Source organism: Diceros bicornis, chromosome 15 (assembly GCF_020826845.1).
Source record: "Diceros bicornis minor isolate mBicDic1 chromosome 15, mDicBic1.mat.cur, whole genome shotgun sequence".
Lineage (NCBI taxonomy): Eukaryota > Metazoa > Chordata > Mammalia > Perissodactyla > Rhinocerotidae > Diceros > Diceros bicornis.
Genome location: NC_080754.1, coordinates 5,953,044 through 5,978,505, shown reverse-complemented (window position 1 = coordinate 5,978,505; position 25,462 = coordinate 5,953,044). Strand labels below are relative to the sequence as shown.

The window sequence follows — 25,462 nt, the reverse complement described above, 5'->3', positions numbered from 1 at the left end:
AATAACAGTTAAACTTTTACCATTGTATGTACAGTATCTTTTGATCAAAAGTATTATTTTGATTTGGTTATATCTTTGTAGAAATTCTAAAGGTATAGATATAACTCATGGATGTGGATTTCTTTTAGTCACATTTTCTCTTGCAAGTCTAGGTTTTGACTTTGTCCTTTGAGAGTTGATATGTATTTATGTATCAATAAGAAGACCTTTTTCTTTGCCATTTCCTGTCAGCCTTCAAAGATAGATACAGCCAAGCCTACTTACACCTTCCTGCAGAAGCAAAGTAGTGGTTGCTACTCATTTTCTATTACGTCTAATCCAGATGAAGAATGGCGAGAGGTCAGGCACACTGGACCTGTTCAGAAGTATGTACCCTGTCATATCCTGTTTGTAATAGGTGGGCACATTAGTAGTTTTCATTCATGTTGCTGATTTTAAGTAGTTTACTTTTTTATTTTATTTTATTTTTTTATTTTTATTTTTAAAGATTTTATTTTATTTATTTTTTCCCCCCAAAGCCCCAGTAGATAGTTGTATGTCACAGCTGCACATCCTTCTAGTTGCTGTATGTGGGACGCGGCCTCAGCATGGCCGGAGAAGCGATGTGTCTGTGCGCGCCCGGGATCCGAACCCCGGGCCGCCAGCAGCGGAGCGCGAGCGCTTAACCGCCAAGCCACAGGGCCGGCCCCAGTAGTTTACCTTTTTAAATGTTTTGAGTTTTACTTTAACTCTGACAGTTAATAATAGAAGTAATTATTTTTTATTTATGAGAAAGTTAAAATCTTATTAATAAAACAGTCAGTGTCATTTCATTTAGTTTTATGTCAGTCAGACAGAAATGGCAGCCCAAATGTCAAATTTGGTAAGATTAAAGCATTTATTGAAAATATTTGAATAGCAATGTAATGGTTTTTAAGATTATATATTCCCTATTTGACTATATGATAGGAAAAGTGAAATTGCTTACTAAAGTGTGCTTCAATTTAAGGTACTTTGGAGTTTATCAGAACTTCCCTTTCAGAAGTTGCTTCTTTGTTCATATTTCATCTCTTATATGTCTTCTCCTGGTGGCAAGGCAGAATAGAATTTGTGCATTTGAGGATGATTTCTATTCCTCTATGTGATTCCTTTTCTCTGTTTAAAAAAAAAAGCAAATGAAAGCACAGGATAGGAAAATGGCCAATAACATGGTAACTATCATATTAGCATTTAAAATTTTCACATGTTCTTATTTGATTTAGGTACCATGGTTACCAAGATTAAATCAAGTGCAGATGACTCTTATCTTCTCAAATCTTTCTGGTTCAAGAAGTATATATTATACCTTTATTATTGACTACTTTTGTGCAGCAAGTACCACCCTGTCTATTCCAAGATTATAGCCAGGAATTCACAATTGCTCTTATTTCTGGGCTTTAAGAGAGAGTGCTAGAGGAAAGATGCCTAATTAATTGTCATCTGTTTTCTACTTCTTCTGGTTGTGTTCTAATTATTCATTTCCTTTATGTTCTCTTAAATTTTACATTGTAAGCGCTTTGTTATGGGAAACTTGCCTTCTAAGTTCCCATGTTATTTCTTTATTGCCCAGCTGTTGGTGTAGACTAGCTACTAGTAGTAGAGCATAGTTTTTGACTGCTGGCTCTACTATATGAAAAGAAACTAGTCTTAGGGATTCAAACTTCGAATAGGAAAGTGAAGCATAGAAAAATCTTGTATGGTTTATTACATCAGTTTGTTGAAAGTTAAAAATTGTGCAGAAGAGAGACATCGTCAATGCTATTGTAACTGATATATATTGATTAGACAAATATTGAGACCAGCCCACATGGGAAGGATTGGAAGTGAAAAGATACTCAATGAGAGTACTATTAGTAGCTTGTGTGAAAATAAAGGAAGGAATATATAATTGCATGTATCCTGTCAAACATTTTTTTTTAAATTTTATTGAGGTCATAATAGTTTATAACATTGTGAATTTCAGTTGTACGTTATTATTTGTCTGTCACTGTATAAATGTGCCCGTTCACCCCTTGTGCCCACCCCCAACCCCTTTCCCTTCTGGTAATCACTAACTACTATTCTCTTTGTCTATGTGTTAGTTTATCTTCCACATATGCGTGAAATCATACACTGTTTGTCTTTCTCTGTCTGGCTTATTTCGCTTAACATAATACCCTCAAGGCCCATCCATGTTGTTGAAAATGGGATGATTTTTGTCTTTTTATATGGCTGAGCAGTATTCCGTTGTACATATATATACTACAACTTCTTTATCCAATCATCAGTCAATGGGCATTTGGGTTGCTTCCACTTCTTGGCTATAGTGAATAAGGCTGCAGTGAACATAGGGGTGCATAAGTCTCTTTGAATTGTTGATTTCAAGTTCTTTGGACAAATACCCAGTAGTGGGATAGCTGGGTCACATGGTATTTCTATTTTTAATTTTTTGAGAAATCTCCATACTGTTTTCCGTAGTGGCTGCACCAGTTTGCATTCCCATCAGCAGTGAATGAGAGTTCCCCTTTCTCCACATCTTCTCCAGCACATGTTATTTTTTGTCTTGGTGATTATAGCCATTCTAACAGGTGTAAGGTGATATATTAGTGTAGTTTTGATTTGCATTTCCCTGATGATTAGTGATGTTGAACATCTTTTCATGTGCCTATTGGTGATCCGTACATCTTCTTTGGAAAAATGTCTGTTCATATCTCTGCCCATTTTTTGATCAGGTTGTTTGTTTTTTGTTACTGAGTTGTATGAGTTCGTTATATATTATGGAGATTAACCCCTTGTCGAATATATGATTTGCAAATATTGTCTCCCAGTTGGTGGGTTGTCTTTTCATTTTGTTCCTGGTTTCTTTTGGCTTACAGAAGCTCTGTAGTCTGGCGAAGTCCCATTTGTTTATTTTTTCTTTTGTTTCCCTTGTCTGAGTAGACTGGTATTCGAAAAGATCCTTCTAAGACCGAAGTCAAAGAGTGTACTGCCTATATTTTCTTGAGGAGTTTTATGGTTTCAGGTCTTACCTTCAAGTCTTTAATCCTTTTTGAGTTAATTTTTGTGTATGGTGAAAGATAATGGTCTACTTTAGTTCTGTTTCGTGTGGCTGTCCAGTTTTCCCAGCACCATTTATTGAAGAGATTTTTGTTTCTCCATTGTATGTTCTTAGCTCCTTTGTCAAAGATTAGCTGTCCATAGATGTGTGGTTTTATTCCTGGGCTTTGAATTCTGTTCTGTTGATCTGTGTGTCTGTTTTTGTAGCAGTACCATGCTGTTTTGAGTACTATCACTTTGTAGTATATTTTGAAGTCAGAGATTCTGATGCCTCCAGCTTTGTTCTTTTCTCTCAGGATTGCTTTAGCTATTTGGGGTCTTTTGTTGCCCCATATGAATTTTAGTATTCTTTGTTCTATTTCCATGAAGAATGTCATTGGGATTCTGATTGGGATTGCATTGAATCTGTAGGTTGCTTTAGGTAATATAGACATTTTAACTATGTTTATTCTTCCAATGCATGTACATGGAGTATCTTTGCATTTCTTTATGTCATCATCGATTTCTTTCAATAATGTCTTATAGTTTTCATTGTATAGGTCTTTCACCTCCTTGGTTAAATTTATTCCTAGATATTTTATTCTTTTTGTTACAATTGTAAATGGGATTGTATTCTTGAGTTCTCTTTCTGTTAGTTTGTTATTAGAGTATAGAAATGCAACTGATTTTTTTGTAAGTTGATTTTGTACCCTCCAACTTTGCTGTAGTTGTTGATTATTTCTAATAGTTTTCCAATGGATTCTTTAGGTTTTTCTATATATAAAATCATGTCGTCCACAAACAGCCAGAGTTTCACTTCTTCGTTGCCTATTTGGATTTCTTTTATTCCTTTTTCTTGCCTAATTGCTCTGGCCAAAACCTCCAGTACTGTGTTGAGTAAGACTGCTGAAAGTGGGCACCCTTGTCTTGTTCCTGTTCTCAGAGGGTTGGGTTTCAGTTTTTCGCCATTGAGTATGATATGGCTGTGGGTTTGTCATATATGGCCTTTATTATGTTGAGGTACTTTCCTTCTATACCCATTTTATTGAGAGTTTTTATCATAAATGGATGTTGGATCTTGTCAAATGCTTTCTCTGTGTCTATTGAGATGGTCATGTGGTTTTTATTCCTCCTTTTGTTAATGTAGTGTATCACGTTGATTGATTTGTGGATGTTGAACCATCCCTGTGTCCCTGGTATAAATCCCACTTGATCATGGTGTATGGTCTTATTAATATATTGCTGTATTCAGTTTGCCAATATTTTGTTGAGAATTTTTGCATTTATGTTTATCCGCAATATTGACCTGTGATTTTCCTTCTTTGTGTTGTCCTTGTCTGGCTTTGGTAACAGGGTGATGTTGGCCTCATAGAATATGTTAGGAAGTGTTTCATCTTCCTCTATTTTTTGGAATAGTTTGAGAAGGATAGGTATTAAATCTCCTTTGAATGTTTGGTAAAATTCACCAGAGAAGCTGTCTGGTCCTGGACTTTTATTTTTTGGGAGGTTTTTGATTACTGTTTCAATCTCTTTACTTGTGATTGGTCTATTCTGATTCTCTATTTCTTCTTGATTCAGTTTTGGGAGGTTGTGTGAGTCTAAGAATTTATCAATTTCTTCTAGATTGTACAATTTGTTGGCATATAGTTTTTCATAGTATTCTCTTATAATCCTTTGTATTTTTGTGGTATCCATTTTAATTTCTCCTCTTTCATTTCTAATTTTATTTATTTCAGCCTTCTCTCTTTTTTTCTTAGTGAACCTGGCTAAGAGTTTGTCAATTTTGTTTATCTTCTTGAAGAACCAGCTCTTTGTTTCATTGATTCTTTCTACTGTTTTTTTTTGTTTCAATTTCATTTATTTCTGCTCTAATTTTTGTTATTTTCCTCCTTCTGTTGACTTTCGGCTTTGTTTGTTCTTCTTTTTCTAATTCCGTTAGGTGTAGTTTAAGATTTATTATTTGAGATTTTTCATGTTTGTTAAGGTGGGGCTGTATTGTTATGAATTTCTCTCTTAGGACCGCTTTTGCTGGATCTCCTATGAGTTGGTATGGTATATTTTCTTTTTTTTTTTTTTTATAATTTTATTTATTTTTTCCCCCAAAGCCCCAGTAGATAGTTGTATGTCATAGCTGCACATCATTCTAGTTGCTGTATGTGGGACGTGGCCTCAGCATGGCTGGAGAAGCAGTGTGTCGGTGTGCGCCTGGGATCCGAACCCGGGCCGCCAGCAGCGGAGCGCATGCGCTTAACCGCTAAGCCACAGGGCTGGCCCGGTATGGTGTATTTTCATTTTCATTTGTCTCCAGATATTTTTTGATTTCTCCTTTAATTTCTTCAGTGATCCATTTGTTGTTGAGTAGCAGGTTGTTTAGACTCCACATCTTTGTCACATTCCCCACTTTTTTCTTGTAGCGGATTTCTAATTTCATAGCATTATGGTTGGAAAAGATGCTTGTTATGATTTCAATCTTTTTAAATTTATAGAGGCTTTCCTTGTTTCCCAACATATGGTCTATCCTTGAGAATGTTCCATGTGCACTTGAGAAGAATGTGTATTCTGCTGTTTCTGGATGGAGTGTTCTATATATATTTCTATTTAGTCCATCTTGTCTAGTATTTCATTTAAGGCTACTGTTTCCTTGTTGACTCTCTGTCTGTATGATCTATCCATTGATGTAAGTGGGTTATTAAGATCCTCTACTATTATTATGTTGTTAATATTTCCTTTTAGGTTTGCTAATAGTTGCATTATGTACTTTGCTGCTCCTGTGTTGGGTGCATATATATTTATAAGTGTAATTGTCTTCTTGGTGGAGTGTCCCTTTTATCATTATGTACTGCCCTTCTTTGTCTCTTATTACCTTTTTTTTCTTGAAGTCTACTTTGTGTGATATACGTATGGCAACACTTGCTGTCTTTTGTTTGCCATTAGCTTGGAGTATCGTCTTCCATCCCTTCAGTCTGAGCCTGTGTTTGTCTTTAGAGCTGAGATATGTTTCCTGGAGGCGGCATATTGTTGGGTCTTGTGTTTTAATCAGTGTTGCCACTCTGTGTTTTTTGATTGAAGAATGCAATCCATTTACATTTAGAGTGATTATTGATATATGAGGGCTTAATGCTGCCATTTTGTCACTCGTTTTCTGGTTCTTCTGCATTTCCCTTGTTTCTCGTCCTGTATATTTTGGACTACCAATTCAGTTTGGTAGTTCTCTGTGATGATTTTCTTAGTTTTCTCTTTATTTATCATTTGTGTCTCGTTCTGATTTTTTGTTTAGTGGTTACCATGAAGTTTGTATAAAAAATCTCATAGATGAGATAGTCCATTTTCTGATAGCCTCTTATTTCCTTAGACTAAGCTGATTCCATCCCTTTCCTTTTCCCCTTCTAAGTTATTGTTGTCACAACTTATTCCATCTTATGTTGTGAGTTTGTGGTTAAACTGATGAGATTATATTTATTTTTGATGTTTTCCTTCCCTTTATCTTTAATATTATAATTGTTTCATAACTTGTTCTGATAGAGAACTGCAATTTTCTGATTTGGTCTACTATTTTTCTCCTTGCAGAAGGCTTTGTAACCCCTTTCTTTTTTTTTTCAGGTATGAGGGCCTTCTTGAGCATCTCTTGTACTGAGGGATCTTGTGGTGATGAACTGCCTTATCTTTTGTTTATCTGAGAAAGTTTTTATTTCTCCATCGTATCTGAAGGTTGTTTTCACTGGATAGAGTGTTCTTGGCTGAAAGTTTTTGTTCTTCAGAATTTTGAATATGTCATTCCACTCTCTCCTAGCCTGTAAGGTTTCTGCTGAGTAATCCACTGACAGCCTGAAAGGGGTTCCTTTCTAGGTTATTTTCTTCTGCCTTGCTTCCCTTAATATTTTTTCTTTGTCATTGACTTTTGCCAGCTTTACTACTATATGCCTTGGAGAAGGTCTTTTTACATTGATATAATTTGGAGTTCTATTAGTTTCTTTCACTTGTATTTACAGCTCCTTCCCCAGGTTTTGGAAGTTCTCAGCTGTTATTTCTTTGAAATCCTTCTCTTTTCCCTCTGGAATACCCATGATCCTTATGTTGCATTTCCTAATTAAGTTGGATATTTCTCTGAGAATTTCTTCATTTCTTTTTAGTCTTAGTTCTCTCTCCTCCATCTGAAGCATTTCTATATTTCTGTCCTCCAGACTGCTGATTCTCTCCTCTGTAATATCAACTCTGTTATCAGGGAGTCCAGATTTTTCTTTATCTCATCCATTGTGTTTTTCATCTCCAACATTTCTGATTGGTTTTTCTTTATAGTTTCAGTCTGTTTTGTGAAGAATTCCCTCTGTTCATTAATTTTGTTCCTGATTTCATTGAACTATCTGTATTTTCTTGTAACTCATTGAGCTTTTTTATGATAGCTATTTTGAATTTTATGTCATTTAGATTATAAATTTCTGTGCCTTCATGATTCATTCCTGGGTGCTTGTCATTTTCTTTCTGGTCTGGAGTATTAATATATCTCATCATACTGTGTTATGATGTGGATTTGTGCCTCCGCATAGTTATCTGGTTGCAGATTCTGCCTGCTGCCACTGGGTTGGCATCAAGAGCTGTGTATTCTGAGCCTGCTGTGATCCCCGGCTCTCTTGCTCAGAGCTGCTGCTTTTCTATTGTATTCACAGTGCTCTGGCCAACCAGCTGAGCTAGAGTGCTGGTGGGGGGAAGGGGCACTTTCTTTTATATGCGATCTTGGGGGCTTCTCGCTCTGCCTTCGCTATCTGCTCTCCCGAGGTGCTGGCTTGATGAAGACTCCCGCGCAGTAGCTTAGCCACCTCTGTGTGGGGCTTTCCCATGGGCTGTGGAGGAACTTGTAGAGCAGAGGTGTTCCTGCTGGGGCCGCCGCTCTCCCCTCAGAGCCACATGTGGTCCTTTGCCCTGGGTCACTGCCTTTGTGGGAGGGAGAAGAGATCCCCTTACCTCCTTCCACTTGCTCCGGGGGTGTCCAGCACCTCCACCTTCAGACGTATGGCTGCTTGGGTCTTTCAGACGTCTTTTGTGTTGTATGAATGTCTTCTGTTGGTATATGAATGTCCTTTTTGTTGTTTCTTAGGGGGGAGAGTGTAAGGGAAGAGCTCACTCTGCTCTTACGAATGAGAGCTCACTCACAAGATTCTCAAATGTTTTTACCCTACACATTTTAGTTATTCAATGCTACTGCCCTATATTGTTCCATATAATAAATCTCTTTGATAACAGACTTTTCGGTACCAATATATATTTTAACTTTATTTTTACTTTTTAAGGTTGATTGTATATCCTCCACCACCTACTAAAGGGGGATTAGGAGTAACTAATGAAGATCTGGAGTGCTTAGAAGAAGGAGAGTTTCTTAATGATGTAATCATTGATTTTTACCTTAAGTAAGTACAAGGATAAACGATCTTCTCATTTTTTTTAACAGGTTTTTATGTGAATCTCAAAGTAAATGTCTTTATCTCTGAAGTATTTTAACTCTAGCTAAAAGTAACCTGCCAAGATTTGAAAGTTGAAAAATTTTTGCCTACCAAGGTTTTCTAGAGTTGACTAATTCAGTTTCATTCCTTTACTTCCTATTGATACTATATACTTCAGAAGAGTTACTGGTTTTTTGTTTCTTTTAGTTTTTGTTTATTTTTTTTTGATTTATACTTCTTTGGCTATGGTATTATTATGGTGAAGGAAGTACTTACGTAATTATAGATCACTTTGGGAGTAGAGAAGAAGCAACTTCATGTAGTTATCTCTTGTATCTTTAAGCACTATAAGAGTTAATTGTCATTTAAAAAATCCATATCGCTATTCCGTTAAAAAATTACTTTCAAGTTTTTTATGGCCACACTTAAGGAATAGATACAGAAGTTGTATAAACTTTCATGGGCAAAGATAATTTGTTTCTAGCTCTCATTGTGTACCGTATCCCTAGACCTACATTTCCAACACTTATTTGAGATATCTTCTCCTGATCATTTCACTGACCCCTCCCAAACCAAATTTGTTGTCATCTTGCCTAAGCCCTGTTGTTTTACTGATAATGCTATCCTTATTCTAGTCACTCTGGCTCAAAATCTCAGATTATCATTTACTCTTCATCTCAGACATTGTAGATTTAATCTCTGTAAGTTTGATTTGGGTCTTTTTTATATCTTCCATGTCTCTGTTTAACTTTTTGAACATTGGGAATACAGTTATAATGACTGTTTTAATGTCCTTTTCTACTTATTCTAACATCTGTGTCACTTCTGGGTCGGGTAGGTTTGCATTGATTGATTTTCCCTTCATTATAAAATTCTTATTTTTTTTGCTTCTTTGCATGTCTAGTGATTTTTTTATTGGGTGCTGGGTATTTTTGTATTCCTATAAATATTCTTGAATTTTGTTCTGGAACACAGTTGGATTATTTGGAAAAGTTTAATACTTTTAAGGGTCTTGCTTTTTTTAAGATTTGTTAGGTGAAATCAACAAATTAATCCCCACTACTGAGGAAAGACCCGGTGAGTATTCTACCCAATGCCTCATGAATTATGAGGTTTTACAGCCTGCCTGGTAGGAAGAGGCACTATTTCCACAGCCTGTGTGATGCTGTGTACCATTCCCTCTAATCTTTTCAGGTAGTTCTTTCCTTGAGTATTTTCCTTACATACGTGCACTGATCAATGTTCTGCTAAATGCTTGAGGAGGACTCTCTGCAGATGTCTGGAGTTCTGTCTCTAGACAGCTCTTTTCTTTCCGGTATTCTGATCTGTGAACTCGGGCTGCTTGGTTTCTCCCAGCTCTCAGCGTCTCCTCAACTTGGGGAGTCTGCCAGGCTCCACCTGGGTTACTCCTTCCTGTGCTGCAGTCTGGATGCCATCAAGGCAGTAGGCTGGGGCATTAGTAGAGCTTACCTTGTGTGTTTCCCATTTCTCAAGCATCAGTGTTCTTTGTTGCCCGATGTCTAGTGTTTTGAAAACTATTGTTTCATATGTTTTGTCCTGTTTTTTGCTTGTTTCAAGCAGGAGGGTAAATCTGGTTCCTGTTACTCCATCTTGGCTGGGAGTAGAAGTATCCATTATCATTGACTCTTAACCCTCCCTTCCCTTTCTGCTCAGTGGCCAATTTTAGTATATTCTATTTCTCAAATTTATTTATTCTCTTTCTTCTGTCATCATGATCTTTCTAGTACTCCTTACCTTACCTAACCTAAATTGTTATTCTCTTTTTAACTAGTCACCTTGTATCCTTTGTCTCTGTTTTCCTAGCCATTAAGTATGTTATTACCACCATTATTCTTCTTAAACTAATCTTTGAATGCAATTCCCATTAGAAACTTTTAGTAATTTCTTATTACCTGTCAAAATGAATTCAGACACAGTCTGACATTTGAGAGTCTTGATAATATGACGCTAATCTGTCTTTTCAGCCATCCACTAATGACCCTACACATACTACATGTCCATCAAAATTGAATTACAAACAGTTTACTAGACAAAGCCTATCTTTATGCCCTTTTCTGCCTTAATGCCCTGTTATTCTTGCTTCCTGGAATACTCTCCTCTTTAGCTCAACCTGTTGAAATTTTATTCCTCTTCCAAGGTTTCTCTCAAGTAGTACCTTCCTAAAACTTCCTGATCTTCTAAACAAATATTATTAACTTTCATAATACTTCATTTGCATCTCTTTTATGGCACTTATAATATTTTGCCTTATTTTAAAGTTATTTGGCAGCATTATGATCATTCTCCTTCTAAAAGTTAAGCATCTTACATCTTATTTTTGTATCCATATAATAGTGTCAAATTTATATTTTGTGAGATGAATTGAATCATCTTAGGTGTTAATTTTGATATGTTTTATTGCAGTTAACTAATCAAATTTTATTTCTAATTCAGTTCTAATAGCATTTTTCTATACTTCCTTTTCAGTGAACTGCCTGTATCTCTTTCTCATTGACTTCTTTTCAGAGGAGATTCTAACTTTATTTTTTAAACTACTTTCTATTTATTTTTTAAATTGATGAATAACTTTCAAGTAGTAAAGTGCATAAATCTTAAGTGTACACCTAATGAATGTTCACATATGTATGCACCCATGTCATCATCATTCAGATCAAGATGAAGAACACTTCCAGCACACCAGAAGCATCCTTTATGTCTCCTTCCACGTAGTATACTCTCCCCTTAACCACATAAGAAAAATTTCAAGTTGTGTTTGTCTTTTATGCTTTTTTATTTAAAAAATCAATTACAAGGTCGTTTTTGAACTTGCAAGAACTATTAAGAATAGCAGAGTTCTTTAATTATAAAGGGTTTAATCACTAAATGATTGAATTACAAGCTTATGTTGAAGAGTTGTTTTAGTATAGAAATGAACTAAGGATTTAGAGATTAGTCATGTCTCAGAGTTATTAAAATTTTCATAGATTTATTTTGGAGTGTCATAGTTTGAGTTTTATATTTGATTGTGTGATTATTTGATTAGTATTTCCTTCTACCCTCTTTTCTTTGGACTACCCTCTTTTCTTTGGATTGTAAGCTCTATGGGGGCAGGTACTTTTTTTGCCCCTTCTCGTTTTGTGTCTCTGGTGTAAATATGCTGCTTGGCACATGTTAGGAATTTGATACATATTTGTTAATAAATGAATAAATAAGTGGGCAATTTCTGTTTTAAATGATCTTGTTGGAAGGTGATGTAACTAAAGAATAAAAAAAGCTGAAATCAGAGCAGATTGCAAGATTACTTTGAATCTAATTGGATGTAAAAATGAAGATTTCTAGAACACGTAAGAGAATTGGGGGAAGACCAGGTAAAATCTAAAAATAACTTAATTTTGTGGTGTTGCTACTTTATAGGTATCTTATATTGGAAAAGGCATCGGATGAACTTGTTGAACGAAGTCACATTTTTAGTAGCTTTTTCTATAAATGCTTGACGAGAAAGGAAAATAATTTAACAGAAGATAATCCAAGTCTTTCGTAAGTCAGTCTTCCAATGTACTTAAGTTTTAAGAGGAAAAGAACACTATTTTGATGCTCTTAGTGAAATAACTTCTTATGGTATTCCCTAGAGTGAGCAATATTACTGCTTGTGCAGGTCCTGGGCCTGTTTGCTCTGAGAGGCATTTCTCACCTTTCTGCTGTTCTGTTCGCTATCACAGGGAGGCTGACTCTCGCAGGCTGCATTTCCAGTCGCGTCTTCTGTCGGGGACACTGGAGGTTGGAGGGCGTGGAAGGGAGAAGCCAGGTTATTTCTTCCTTACCCTCCATGCCTTGGGCAGTGATTCTGGCAGTGGCTGTGTTTCCCGTATGGGTCCATCTCTCACTGGACAGACCTGCTAGAGCTCCAGTTTCTGTCGGAGGTCCTGCTTCTTCCCTTGGCCCTTCCGTGTAGGGGAATAGCCATTTCCTGCTGTGCTAATCTCTGGTTGCCTCACTGCTCTCTTTTTTTGGCTTCACACTTTTTCTATCACCACTGTAGCCAGTTCTCTGCATTACATTTTATCTGTCTTAAATATGTAGTGTGGTTTTTGTTTTCCTGGTCAGACCCTCACCAACATACTACTTAAACTGATGTAACGTTATACAATATACCATATTTATTCACGCAGTTTAGCTGAATTTCTGTCCAAATATTTTTTGATTAATGCTAAAACCTATAGAGCAGTGGATAGGGATATGCAAAAGGAGGAGGGAGTTATTTTTATTTCTTAGACAGCAGTACTTGGATGGGTGGTTGTAGCATGGAGCCACTTCACCCCTCTCCCCACCCCAACAATTCGTATGATAGGCTATATGGTAGACCCATGATAAAATTAAGAGTTTTTATTTTTAAAAAAGTTAGTGTAAACATACATCTACCACTTTAAAATTGATAAGGTATATTTTTGTATATTATTTCCTCTCATGACAGTGCTTTTAGATATGCAGGGCATGTATGTTATACCCCAAGTTTTCAGGTGAGGAAGCAGGCCAGTGAAGATTGGCAAGCTGTGGCGAGTGACAGAAATGGTTGGTACTTAAGCTTTTGTCTTTTACCCTCTAGTCTAGAGATGTTTTTGTTGTACTGGCCTGCCTTTAAAAAATGGCTGTGAGAGTTTGTTTCATCCCTTTAAAATAATAGGAATAATAAGCAAGTAAGAAGATGACTAAATGGGTAAACTGTCTGAATTTGTTGTATTTTTGGAAAAAGAGGGTAGGAATAGGGAGAGGGTTAACATTTATTGAGGGCCTGCTTGGAACCAAGACAGTGAACATAAAGTTATTTTGTTTGATTCTACAATAATCTTGTGAGATTAGTGCCATTGTCTTTATTAATTGAAGCTTAAAGTAGTTAGCTAAGTTATCTGAAGTTGGATATAGCTTTCTGATTTCAAAGTTCAAGCTCTTTCTGTTGTTTATAGTGTTGTGACTATGTAATTTATGGTCTAAATTGGGACACTTGAGAGAATAAAAGGAGGCTCTATTAATAGTTACCTCTTGGCAACGTGTGTATAGTGGGGCTGTCCTAGACAAACTGGGATGTGTGGTCATCTATATTTTGAGTGTCTTTATAGATTTGGAACTTGTGCTGATGGACAAGGCCTGCCAGGATCAATTAAGGAGAAAATTGAAATTTGAAAATATTCTTGATAATCAGGGTTAGTGGAGCGGGATATATGGAAGGGGAAGATTTAGTAAGTAAATTTGATATTTAACATTTTTGATACCCTCCTGTTCTATTTTATTGATATAGAAATTGACGGTTGGTACCATGCATTTAATCCCACATTTTGTTTTAAAATTACTAGCCAATGTAGAGATTATGAATTTGGCATACCACCTAGAAATTGAGAAAATGAAAGTAAGTAGAGTCTGCTGTATTTTCAAATTTTTTAAAAATTAAAAAAAATTTTTTTAAATTAGATATTATATGTCTGATCATATATAAAAGTAATACAAAACAGTTACATGAGTGGCATATTCAAGGGTAAGATATATATATATAAGATACTATATACTATATATATACACACACTATATATATATATAAGATACTATATACTATATATATACAGACACACACACTATATATATAAGATACTATATATATCTTGTATATATACTATATATAGTATAGTATATAGTATATATATAGTATGTAGTGTTTACTATATATAGTAGATATATACTATATAGTGTCTTATATATCTACTATATATAGTATATATAGTATATATACACACACACACACACACATATACACACACACATATATATGTATGCGTACACACACACACTAATACTCATACTAATGCTTGGCCTCATATGTATATAATTAGTATTCACACAAAGAATCCCTACAAATGAGTAAAAAAAAACAAGATAACACAGAAACAAAGTGACGAGGGTTATAAACCTTAATGGCCAATAAACCCCCGACAGGAGGCCCAAACTGCTGGTGTTAGGAAATTGCAGACTAAGTGATACACAAACTCATTATGATGGTTTATGAGGTTCTGCAAGATCTGGCTTCTGTCCCTCTTCCTAAACTTGTTTCACAACATTCTCTCCCCTCACTTACCGTACTTCAGCTCAGTCCGTCTCCTTTCATTTTCAAATATGCTAAGTTATTTCCTATTTTCTTTCTTTTTTAAAAGTCTTTTTGAGATCAAACCATTTTATTAAGAGGCTTCAGGGGAGGGTTGAAGGGCTGGGAGGACAATGAGATCCGATGTCCTTGGCCTGGCCAGGATCTCACCAGCTTCACAGTCACTGGAAAACTCTTATTTTTTGACTGAAATTTCTTCTCCTGGGACTTTTAAAATTTGTTTCACAACATGATTTCTAATCATTTATTTGTTTGCTTGTTCATTTTCTGTTCTTATCCTAAAGTATAAGCTTCATGAGGTCAGGGACTTCATCTGTCTTATTTTCTATTCTACCCTACCCAGTGCCTTTTGCTCAGTGCATGGAACATACTAGGAAATCAAAATAAAAGATAATAATCATGTATATCATCGGATGGGGAAAGAACTGTTAGACGTTTAATTGTGGATTTTCTACACAGTTAGGAACTGAGAGTAAGAGATGATATTGTGGCCCCCATAATCTCTTCTATCCTCCTTGCCCCATCCTATGTCTAATATATTCCCAATCAAATAAGGTTAGCATAATCAGGAAATCTGCCAAACATCAACATAACAAAACAAAAGAAAACCAGCTGTCTATCCTTAAGATTTCCAAATGGAAAACAAATTAATAGACTGTGCACTAGTTGAAAATAATTGTTTATAATCATTGTAATGGTTGGGTCATTGTGAAGTAAGAAAATTCAGTAAACATATGACTCCTGGTTATTTACGAAGTTAATCTTCTTACGTAGTGTCTAATTCCTTCCACATCTTTTAGCCCATTCTGGATCCCATCTTACTCCTAATGTGAGTTTGGTTAGATGCTCAGATGAACGGGGATGGGGCAAAGATGTCTGTTTCCTGTATTGCTTGGTATATAAATATATAAGAAGTTAAGGATTTGTGTAATTCCCTGCATAAAAAGAGGTTCTTCAGGGACTGAGCCAGAAGTCACATACCACCTCATTTATGCCACTGTTAAATGCCATCCCTTTTCTACAGCTTTTTTTGACATCCAAACTTGGTTTGATATCTTCCTACCTTAACCTCCCTGGTGAGGTGTTTGTGTGTCCACACACTTTTCTAGGTGGCTTTCCTAGATGCTATTATAGAATTCCTTTGTGTCTCTTATGACACTTACATTTTAGTTATTTGTTGTAGTGTTTTTTCTGCCTTCCTTATTTTGTAAATTCCTTTATGGCATTGTGGGTGGTTTTCATTGTTTGTTCGTAGGGACATAGTAAATATTTGTTGAAGAAATAAAATGAAAGATGAATAAATGGTGGATATACTTAACTCATTGTCCTATAGTTTCCATATATATGAAATGAAGAGAGTTGAGTTTCATCTTTAAAAATCTAAGAATATGTGCCTCATTTCTGCTCTTCCATTAGGTTTTAACACCTCCCTCATCACAGGTATAACGTTTGGACAATTCTGTTAAGGTGTAGTGATAATATTTTATATCATGCTCAGATGAAACTAAACAGAATAAATAGGTATAGCTGTTTGTACTCAGTTGCTGAGCCACTTTTGGAATCTACAAAACATTTTATAAATTGCTGCCTTTCTTCTATCCATTACATTATTGTTTATGGTGATCAGATTTAAGGACAACCAGGAGTTAATAAAAGGAGATAATTTTCTAGTCTGTTAAATACTATATTTCTTGAAGAAGATGGTTAAATATACTAAATCTAGCATTTTTCAGTATATAAAAAAGACTCTTGGAATCTTTATCTTAAATTTTTAATATACCAAATATATCTATCTTTCATATTCCCAGACTGGCACAGAGAAGACATAAAAGAGTAAGAACATGGACTCGTCACATAAACATCTTTAATAAAGATTACATCTTTGTGCCTGTAAATGAGTCGTGAGTATTTCAGGTTATTTAGAAACAAAATTGGAGAGAGTGCAGAACAATATTTTGTATATTTTTAGATTAATAATCAGTGAAAAGTATGAGTACAGAAATCCCAGGTATTATTATTATTTTTTAAAGAAGTAGCTAAAACAATGAATTATTTTTCTTGGATTTTGGTTTGGCAGTAGTTATGTTGTAAGTATAATGAAAAAAATAAAATGACAAATGCCCACAAGACTATAATAACTGAGAAATTGAGGTTTTTTTTTTTTTTTTTTTTTTGTGAGGAGATCAGCCCTGAGCTAACATCCGCCAATCCTCCTCTTTTTTTGCTGAGGAAGACGGCCCTGGGCTAACATCGGTGCCTATCTTCCTCCACTTTATATGGGACGCCGCCACAGCATGGCTTACCAAGCAGTGCGTCGGTGCGCGCCCGGGATCCGAACCAGCGAACCCCGGGCCGCCGCAGCGGAGCGCGCGCACTTAACCGCTTGCGCCACCGGGCCGGCCCCGAGTTTTTTTTTTTTTAACTCAAGAAAAGATTTTCTAAATAAAACATCAAAAGATTTTAGGATGAATCTTCAAATATTTAAGAGAACAAGCTGTGTAAGCACTAATAGAAAAAAGTTGATGCTATGAGTCTGTCTGTCTATGAGTCTGTTGTTAAAGCAGATCCTCAACAAGAAACACTGATTATATGAAAGTAAATAAGTTTGAATTACTCAGATTTTACCCCAAGTGTTCTTACTGATTTAATTAGTTTTGGAATGTGTGTTCTATGTTATATCAGATATTACAGTTGACTTCTTCAAAATTGATAGGAATTTTGTTATACCCACTTTCTCAGCTGTAGCTCTAGAACACATTCTTATACTTTATTTCAATCTTGTGTTATTAAGATTGTGTTTCTTTTTCAACAGGTCTCACTGGTATCTTGCAGTCATTTGTTTTCCTTGGTTAGAAGAAGCTGTGTATGAAGATTTTCCACAGACTATATCCCAGCACGCCCAGGCTCAGCAATCCCTACATAGCAAGAAAACAATAGGTGATAAGCTTAATGTAGATGGTGTTTTTAATAATGATGACAACAGTAAAATGATTATAGCAGATGATATGAAGTTAAAGGATAGTATAGTTATTATATTATCATTTTTTTTTTTTTTGTGAGGAAGGTTAGCCCTGAGCTAACATCTGTGCCCATCTTCCTCTATTTCGTATATGGGATGCTGGCACAACATGGCTTGATGAGCAGTACGTAGGTCTGCATCCGGGATCTGAACCTGCAAACCCCGGGCCGCCAAAGCGGAGTGCGTGAACTTAACTAGTATGCCACCAGGCTGGCCCCTGTTATCATTAAACTTATTAAAATAAAGAATAAGAAATCTGAAATTTTCATGATAGATGCCCTGCCTCATGTATAGACAAAATGTAATTCTTAAATTATACTGTTATATCAAGTTTTATCACAGCACTTTTTGTGGAATAATCTTGCTAAGGTGACTAAGAATTCATGCCATGGATCTTCAGGCATAGCTTGAAATCCCCCTTTTTTTCTTAATATAAAGGAACACACTTCTTGTTGACACTAGTAATTTGGCAAGGTAATATCTCTTATAATATATTAATTTCTCTTATAATAGTATTATTATATGGTATTAATAATATATAATAGAGTATATTAGCAATATTAATATATTAATTATATATTAATATTAATATATTAATATTAATTATATATTAATACTATAATATATAATAGGGTCTCTTATAATTCTTCCATGATTTTTTTTCTGTTACAATCCAAATCTTAATTAAATAAGCCTACTTTCTTTGAGGGAAAAAAATCAAAATTATGTGTTTTATAGCTGTAGCATAAGTGGCAAGCAGAATTAATAATAGCCATTACCATTAATACTAGCCAGAACCTTTCTCTATGAGAGGAGAAAGAAAAACTGATAAAGCAACTGATTGTTTTCAATTTTCTTTCATCCTCCTGTGCTTCAGAAGTGTACTTATGCAGCACTCTGTGATTGTAGATTAGAAGAACCATTACCAGGCAAATTAACAATCCTCCACATTAAAACAGCAGGCATTTTGATTAGTGAGCTATCTTTGAAGATTATTTTTATAGGAAACTGGCTCAGTTAACTGGTACCTCAGGTTTTGGCCCTGGGGTTTATGTATTGTCAGGTAACAGCTAACCACTATCAGTTCTATCTATTGATTGAATTTTTTTCATAACATTAACCATGAAAAAAAATTAAATAGATCCCAGATATTTTTTTCCCTTTAATTACTATTGTGTATACAAATTACAATTTAAACTTATCTAAATACTTTGTATTAAACATAAACACTCATAGCTGCTTTGTTATTTCTAACTAGATAATGATCTACATGCTACTTCAACACTATCCTTGGGTACAGAAGATTCCCAAGTAAGTGGGTTCTTTATAGATGTGAAGGAGGGAAAACTCATGAACACAATAATTTTATCTATAAAATAGGGGGCCATGATGGATATTGGTGGACTATGATTAAATTGTGCTGTTTTATGATTCTTTGATGTGTTGTGTGGCAGTAGGAAAGAGAACAAGAGAAATTATCATTCTTCTTGCATCTGTTTAGCTTACTTTAACTCCCTCGGTTTATTTATTTAATAGTTTATCTGATCATCTTGGTTGACTACTTTTCTAATTTCTATGGATTAGATGTACTTTTATTCTTCATTGTGTCAGCATTTTTTTTGACTTAGTGCAATTAATAACCTAATCAAGCACATTTTATCTTCTTTCTATTATTGTGAATTGTTGGTAAAAATCATTCAAAGTAGATTCAAGGTCGATGCATATGGCTCTGGAGGCTAAGATAGTTACTGTTAACTTTCCTTTATATGGACCTCTGAACTGGTATGCATGGTCTAGATTTGGTGTACTAATTGATTAAGGTAGCCACCTAATGATTTTTTGTATGTACAGACAGCAGCAGCCTCCCTGGCAGGGCCTGTGTCTTTACTGTCATTGGTGTAGGGTGGGGAGGAAGGAGGTTTCCTTTTCTGCCGTCACAGTGGCAGGATAGGGGAGTTCCTTCTTGCTTCTAGAGCCAGGTTTCCCAAATTGGGTTCCTTAGAACACTTGTTCTAAGATGCAGTTTATAATGAAAAGAATTCTAAGGTCAGTTAGGTTGGGTAAACTCTGTGTCCTATTGGTCTCTTAGAGATTCACTGTTATATTAGAACAGTAAAGGTACTGAGAACTTCTGCATTAAAGAAATCTGTTTGTTTGGTCTATTGTTTCTCAAATTTATCAAAGAAAACAACAAAACACTCCACCCCCTTTCCCTTAATACATATTACTACTCTGCTTCTTGTGCTTCAAAGGGAAGAAGTATGTCTCTACGGACGTCATGTATTGAATTAGAGAATGTGTATAAGGACAGCTTAAATTAACTTGTCTATCTTTGCTTAAGATGGTAACTGTGAATAGAAGAAATTAAAGTTCCAAGTTGTTTTTTAGGCCACATTAAAGCTCCATAATTTCTTGAGGCCACGTAAAAGTGTATAAACTACTGTTTCGCCAGTGTAAGAAAATAAATGAATGAATTTTTGAAAAATGAAGTTGACCTACTTCAGATAACAAAAAGAACTCTGATTTGAAATTTTAATTTCAAGTGTTTGAAACATTTTAAAGAGTGGCTGAATATTAATTTATTCAAACTAGCTTTAATTGCAAAGTCATAAAAGTTTGTGTTATTTCAGAGTACCGAGACGAATATGTTAGTACCGAAGAAAATGTGTAAAAGGTAGGTACATGCTGTAATCATTCAATTTTTTCACATATTTAGGTTTATTTCATATACAAATATATATATTTTGATTTCTTCCTTTGCTTTTCATAGGCCATGCATTCTTATACTAGACTCCTTGAAAGCTGCTTCTATACAAAACACAGTTCAGAATTTACGAGAGTAAGTAATGACAATTTTACCCTCAGTCTGTTATCTAAAACTCTCAATAATTTTGAAGCTACCTTAAGAATTACTGAAAAGACTATATCAAGAATTACATTTTATTATGTATTTAGGTAAGTCCTATAAATTCTAATGAATAATAAATAGCTCCTATTATGTGTTAATATTCAAGTATTAATATTTCTCAAGGATTATGGCAAAAGTAAATTTGGAATTTGTATTCACAACTGATTAAAAAGCATAATTTTATGAAGGAGCATTGCAAATGTTAGTGGTTATCAGAGTAACATTTTAGGAAAAATAAGAACTCTTTCTGATCTTATTACATGAGTGTGTGTGTATACATATAATTTTGTAATTTACTCTAGGACCTGGAAAAATCTAGCAACTAAAGTTTTAAAATAATTTGTTAGTTTACTTTGTAATATAAATGACTTGATGTATATAAGTTGTGTAAGTTGACTTGTTGAAAAAAGTCTAGCTTTTAGTTTGAAATTCAGATGATTTTCTTTAAAGTAGCACTCTGTAAGCCTCACGTATTATAATTTGTACTGTTAAAGTTCAGTCTTTGGAAATTTGGCTTAAGGCAACACGTCTGGCAGAGATTTCTACTTGAGTCACTCTATTTTTTGATGATTTAAGGTATTTAGAGGTAGAGTGGGAAGTTAAACGAAAAACTCATCGTGAATTCAGCAAAACAAACATGGTGGACCTATGCCCTAAAGTTCCTAAACAAGATAATAGCAGTGATTGTGGAGTATATTTACTGCAATATGTGGAAAGCTTCTTTAAGGTATGTAAAGATATAAATAAGTTTTTTATTCGCAATTACCAGCATACAGTCACGAATTACTGGGCAAGCAAAGAAGCAGGAAAATGTTACAGGTAATCAAGAAAGAAAGATAAAGAAAAGAGAAATAGAACCACATATAATCCAGATATTGGAGTTAGCAAATAAGAACTTTAAAATAATTTGACTAGTGTGTTAGAGAAAATAGTCAAAGATGGACAAAATGGATGAAGAGAGAGAATCTACTAAAAAAAAAAAATCAAGTGGACATTCTAGAGCTGAAAATGCATAATGATATATATGAAATTAAGAACTTATTGTATGGGTTTAATAGCAGACTGGATACAGCAGAATACAGGATTAGAGAACTTAAAAAAGCATAATAGAAAGTATCCAATTGTAGCTCAGAGAGAAAAAAGAATGTAAAGAAGAGAACAGAGCATAAAAGACAAATGTGATATAGTCAAAAAGTCTAATTTATATGTAATTGGAGTTCCAGAAGGATTGAGGGGAGAAAGGAGATTAAGGCAGACACAAATTTGAAGAAAAATTTTCAAAACAAAAAGACTGATATATCAAGAAGCTTAAAAAACCATAAACTAGATAAGTACAATGACAAGCATGGGTGTTATTTTCTAGCTCATCAGAGACTATAGGAACTGTAGCAGTATCAAAGTAGAATTCTAAATAGCTAGAAATCACTCTTTGCTTTTATTTTAATTAATTAATTAATTAATTATTTCCCCCAAAGCCCCAGTAGATAGTTGTATGTCATAGCTGCACATCCTTCTAGTTGCTGTATGTGGGACATGGCCTCAGCGTGGCCGGAGAAGTGGTGCGTCAGTGCACGCCTGGGATCCGAACCCTGGCCACCAGCAGCGGAGCACACGCACTTAACCTCTAAGCCACGGGGCTGGCCCCACTCTTTGCTTTTTGAACTGTCAGCTCGTTACTTCAGTCATTACCAGTATTATTTATTTATGAAGTGGGTATAGGAGCAGGATATTTTTGACCAGAAGTTTGCTTGGAGAATCCTTAAAGGTACTTTCAAAACATGAGAGTTATAATATGCAATTACAGCTTTTGGTATAATTGGGGAGGAATGATAATATATTGTCGAAGATGGTGCATATTATGGAAACTGTTAAATATGTTATGTTGATTTTTTTTTTCCTTTTTTATTTCACACTGGAACTTCATTATAGGGTGACAGTTCTGGTCTAATATGCTTTCCACAGAGATTTGATTTTGTTTTTATTACATAATATTATTACATAACATATTCTGAGTCTGTTACATATTTCTACTTTATATAGCCCCAGTTAGTAGAATATATCTCATATAGATTGTAGCACCATTTAAGATTCCTGGGGGAAAAACTCAAAAAATTAAACCTTGTATTTTACAAATTGGTGCACTAATATAATAGAGCTTAGGTTGAAAAAAATAGGTTTGGAGTAGACCGCTTAAAACTTGTGGAACTTTGTAACTAAACCTTAACAAAGACAACAGTAATTCTAATGAAAATACTTGTACAGTTAAATCTCCACTGACGTTTGCTCCTAGAGTCACAGTAAGTCCATCCTTTAAGCTTTATGCCCTGGAACTCTTAATTCCTTCCTCAGGATGTAAGTCCTTACGTCTGGCTTTCGATAGTTTCATCAACCCTGTAAACATGATCCAGGGGTAGCCTTCTTCAGCAGTTATTTATTTTTTTAAACACGTCTGTGCAGGTGCAACTTGTGACTTCCCAGTGAAGCTTAATATAGTGGAAAATATAGCAATTCTTGAAGCCATGGCTATTTCTTGCACTAAAAAGGCACTTCTGCAGGATTTTCTGTTTTTTATCTGAAATTCTTCATTTACTGCTAAGGCTTTCTTTTTGTTTTTTAATAGTTTCAAAATATTAACATGTAAAAAGTTATGTTCAAACCAACCAGGCTTTTGCATTGTACTGAATCATTCTCTGTTTACTAATTCTGTTTGCACTAATTCACATAAACATACGTTGTAGCAGAACAAACAGTATTAATTTTGGTGTTCATAAATTAGCAACTTAATGAAATGTTCTAAAATTGATTGTGGTGATGGTTGCACAACTCTGAATATACTAAAAACCATTCAGTTGAATACTTTAGGTGAATAGTATGGTATGTGAATTATAGCTCAGTAAAGCTGTTATTTAAAAAAAGTTAGCAGTTTCTCATTTCTTGTAAAAATGAAATTAAAACAAATTTGAATTATACTACTAAGGTGATTGTGTTTTTTTCTTTTCTCTCATTAGGATCCTATTGTTAACTTTGAACTTCCAATTCATTTGGAGAAATGGTTTCCTCGTCATGTAATAAAGACCAAAAGGGAAGATATTCGAGAGCTCATTTTGAAACTTCATTTACAGCAACAGAAGGGCAGCAGTAGCTAGTTAATCTGTACAACCATGACACAGATGTTCCATACGATTACTGGAAAGCCGCTTACCAGCATTTGTGTCAGCCAGCTCACAGAGAAGAAAATAACTTGCAGTAGTTTTATAAGTCATTGTATATTATTTAAACTATATAAGACATATTATTAGAGTTTTTGGGATCTCATAGATGGAGTGGAAATGGGAGTGATATAGATAAACTTATTAGATAGAAGTTAAGATTTCATAAATATTTGATATTTTTCTGATTAAATATGCTTGGATTATGCAATTGCATATGTAATGTGGGAATGTTTTTGTAGATAAGGAAACGTTGTGATCAGTACTTCCACATAACTAGGAGTGGAGGGCAGTTAGGTCCTCCCTGGTGCCAGCTCCAGTGCTTGTCAAGTTTGTTGACAAGTCACTTTATATTGTAATTCTATTCTTTGCAGCTCAAGCATGCAGTATGAATACTGTGTATTTTTTTAAAAATAATGTAGTACGAAGGCTTCAGAAAATGCCATTTACGGCATCCCTTCTGTATAGTGTAAAAGAAGACATCATGTTAGGAAGATGATAAAAATTCACTCTTTCAAAGCGCAGCTCATTTTTCTCAATTGCTAAATGGAACTGTTACTCTGCTCTGATTGTTATTTGCTTTCCGTTTATTTTCATGTCATATGTGGGGATCTGAGAATTTAGTTCATTCATTCAGAGTGAAATTTGGAACAAAAAAATTTTAGCTATCCAAAATAGGTTTTTAAAAATTACATATATAGCTCAACTTAGTTTATTTGAGGTATAGCTATATAAATATTGACTCCTATCCTATCCTGATTTCCCAGAATATATGTACACGGTTTCTGTTAAGTATAGAAGAAAAATTGGTGTCCTCATAACTTTAATTAAAAAAATACCCTCAAAGTCTTATTTATTAATTATTAGAACTCAATATATAATTTTATAGCTTTGTGTATCCAGTATTCATCTGCAAAGCCAGATCGCTCTCATTGCTTTTATATTTTTAAATTGTAGTTTTTAGAGACTTATGATCCCCATGCAGCATATGTGCAGGTAACAGTTTTGAATTCATGTGATGATGGTGGTATTATATGTGATTAAATACTTCACAACCTTCTAATGTTATCAGGAATATTTTGAGGGGACAATTATATTGTATTTTCTTAGATAAGAAAAATGTTTTCTAAGAATATTGTTTTAATCTTCTGTTTTAAGCATTCTCCTGGACTTACATTGTAACTGTATTTAAAGCAGTGAAGCAAAGGCAGTTTAAGATAAAGCTAAAAGTTGGAACATTTTATTTCAAAATCATGTGAATTGAGGGGGTCAGTTAAGCCTCAGTGTCTTTAAGTTTTTGTTAATCTTGTCACCATCTTTATATTGTTAAAGAGCTTTGTCTTCTGGAGATTTCCTATAAAGATACTTGTAATTACATGTTTCACTTCCAATTTGCGTGTGTGTAGGAGGGGAGTTTTTTAGATGACTATTAATTATTTTGTAAATCTAATTTTGGGAAAGCAAGTATATATTACACCTTCTTCTGACTTCTTAACTTTTTTGTTTGTATGTTTTTCAAAGATACCACTGTCCTTTATCATGTTTTGAAGATTGTTTAAAATTCATTTTCCTAAAATCATGTGGAAATAATGCTTTAAGAATATCAACATTTTATATTAAACCTTTCCAATTCATTAAATTGAAGTGTAATTTTTTTCTTAAGAAAAGTAAGCCATTCTTAGAAATAAATTTTAAATTGTATGATACCCA

The 25,462-nt window shown here is 34.6% G+C and overlaps 1 protein-coding gene across 4 annotated transcripts in view; it reads left to right on the top strand.

The window, feature by feature from the left end:
- Positions 1-25,384, top strand: part of SENP7 (SUMO specific peptidase 7) — a 136,591-nt gene extending 111,207 nt beyond the window's left edge. For all 4 annotated transcript variants that reach the window (XM_058555706.1, XM_058555705.1, XM_058555704.1 and 1 more), the window contains 10 exons: positions 232-365; positions 8,319-8,435; positions 11,883-12,005; positions 16,425-16,517; positions 17,429-17,553; positions 18,894-18,946; positions 20,266-20,309; positions 20,406-20,474; positions 21,120-21,270; positions 23,552-25,384. In XM_058555706.1, coding sequence (XP_058411689.1) covers positions 232-365; positions 8,319-8,435; positions 11,883-12,005; positions 16,425-16,517; positions 17,429-17,553; positions 18,894-18,946; positions 20,266-20,309; positions 20,406-20,474; positions 21,120-21,270; positions 23,552-23,689 — 1,047 coding nt within the window. In that variant the 3' untranslated portion in view covers positions 23,690-25,384. The remainder of the gene's footprint in view (positions 1-231; positions 366-8,318; positions 8,436-11,882; positions 12,006-16,424; positions 16,518-17,428; positions 17,554-18,893; positions 18,947-20,265; positions 20,310-20,405; positions 20,475-21,119; positions 21,271-23,551) is intronic.
- Positions 25,385-25,462: the final 78 nt, after the last annotated feature.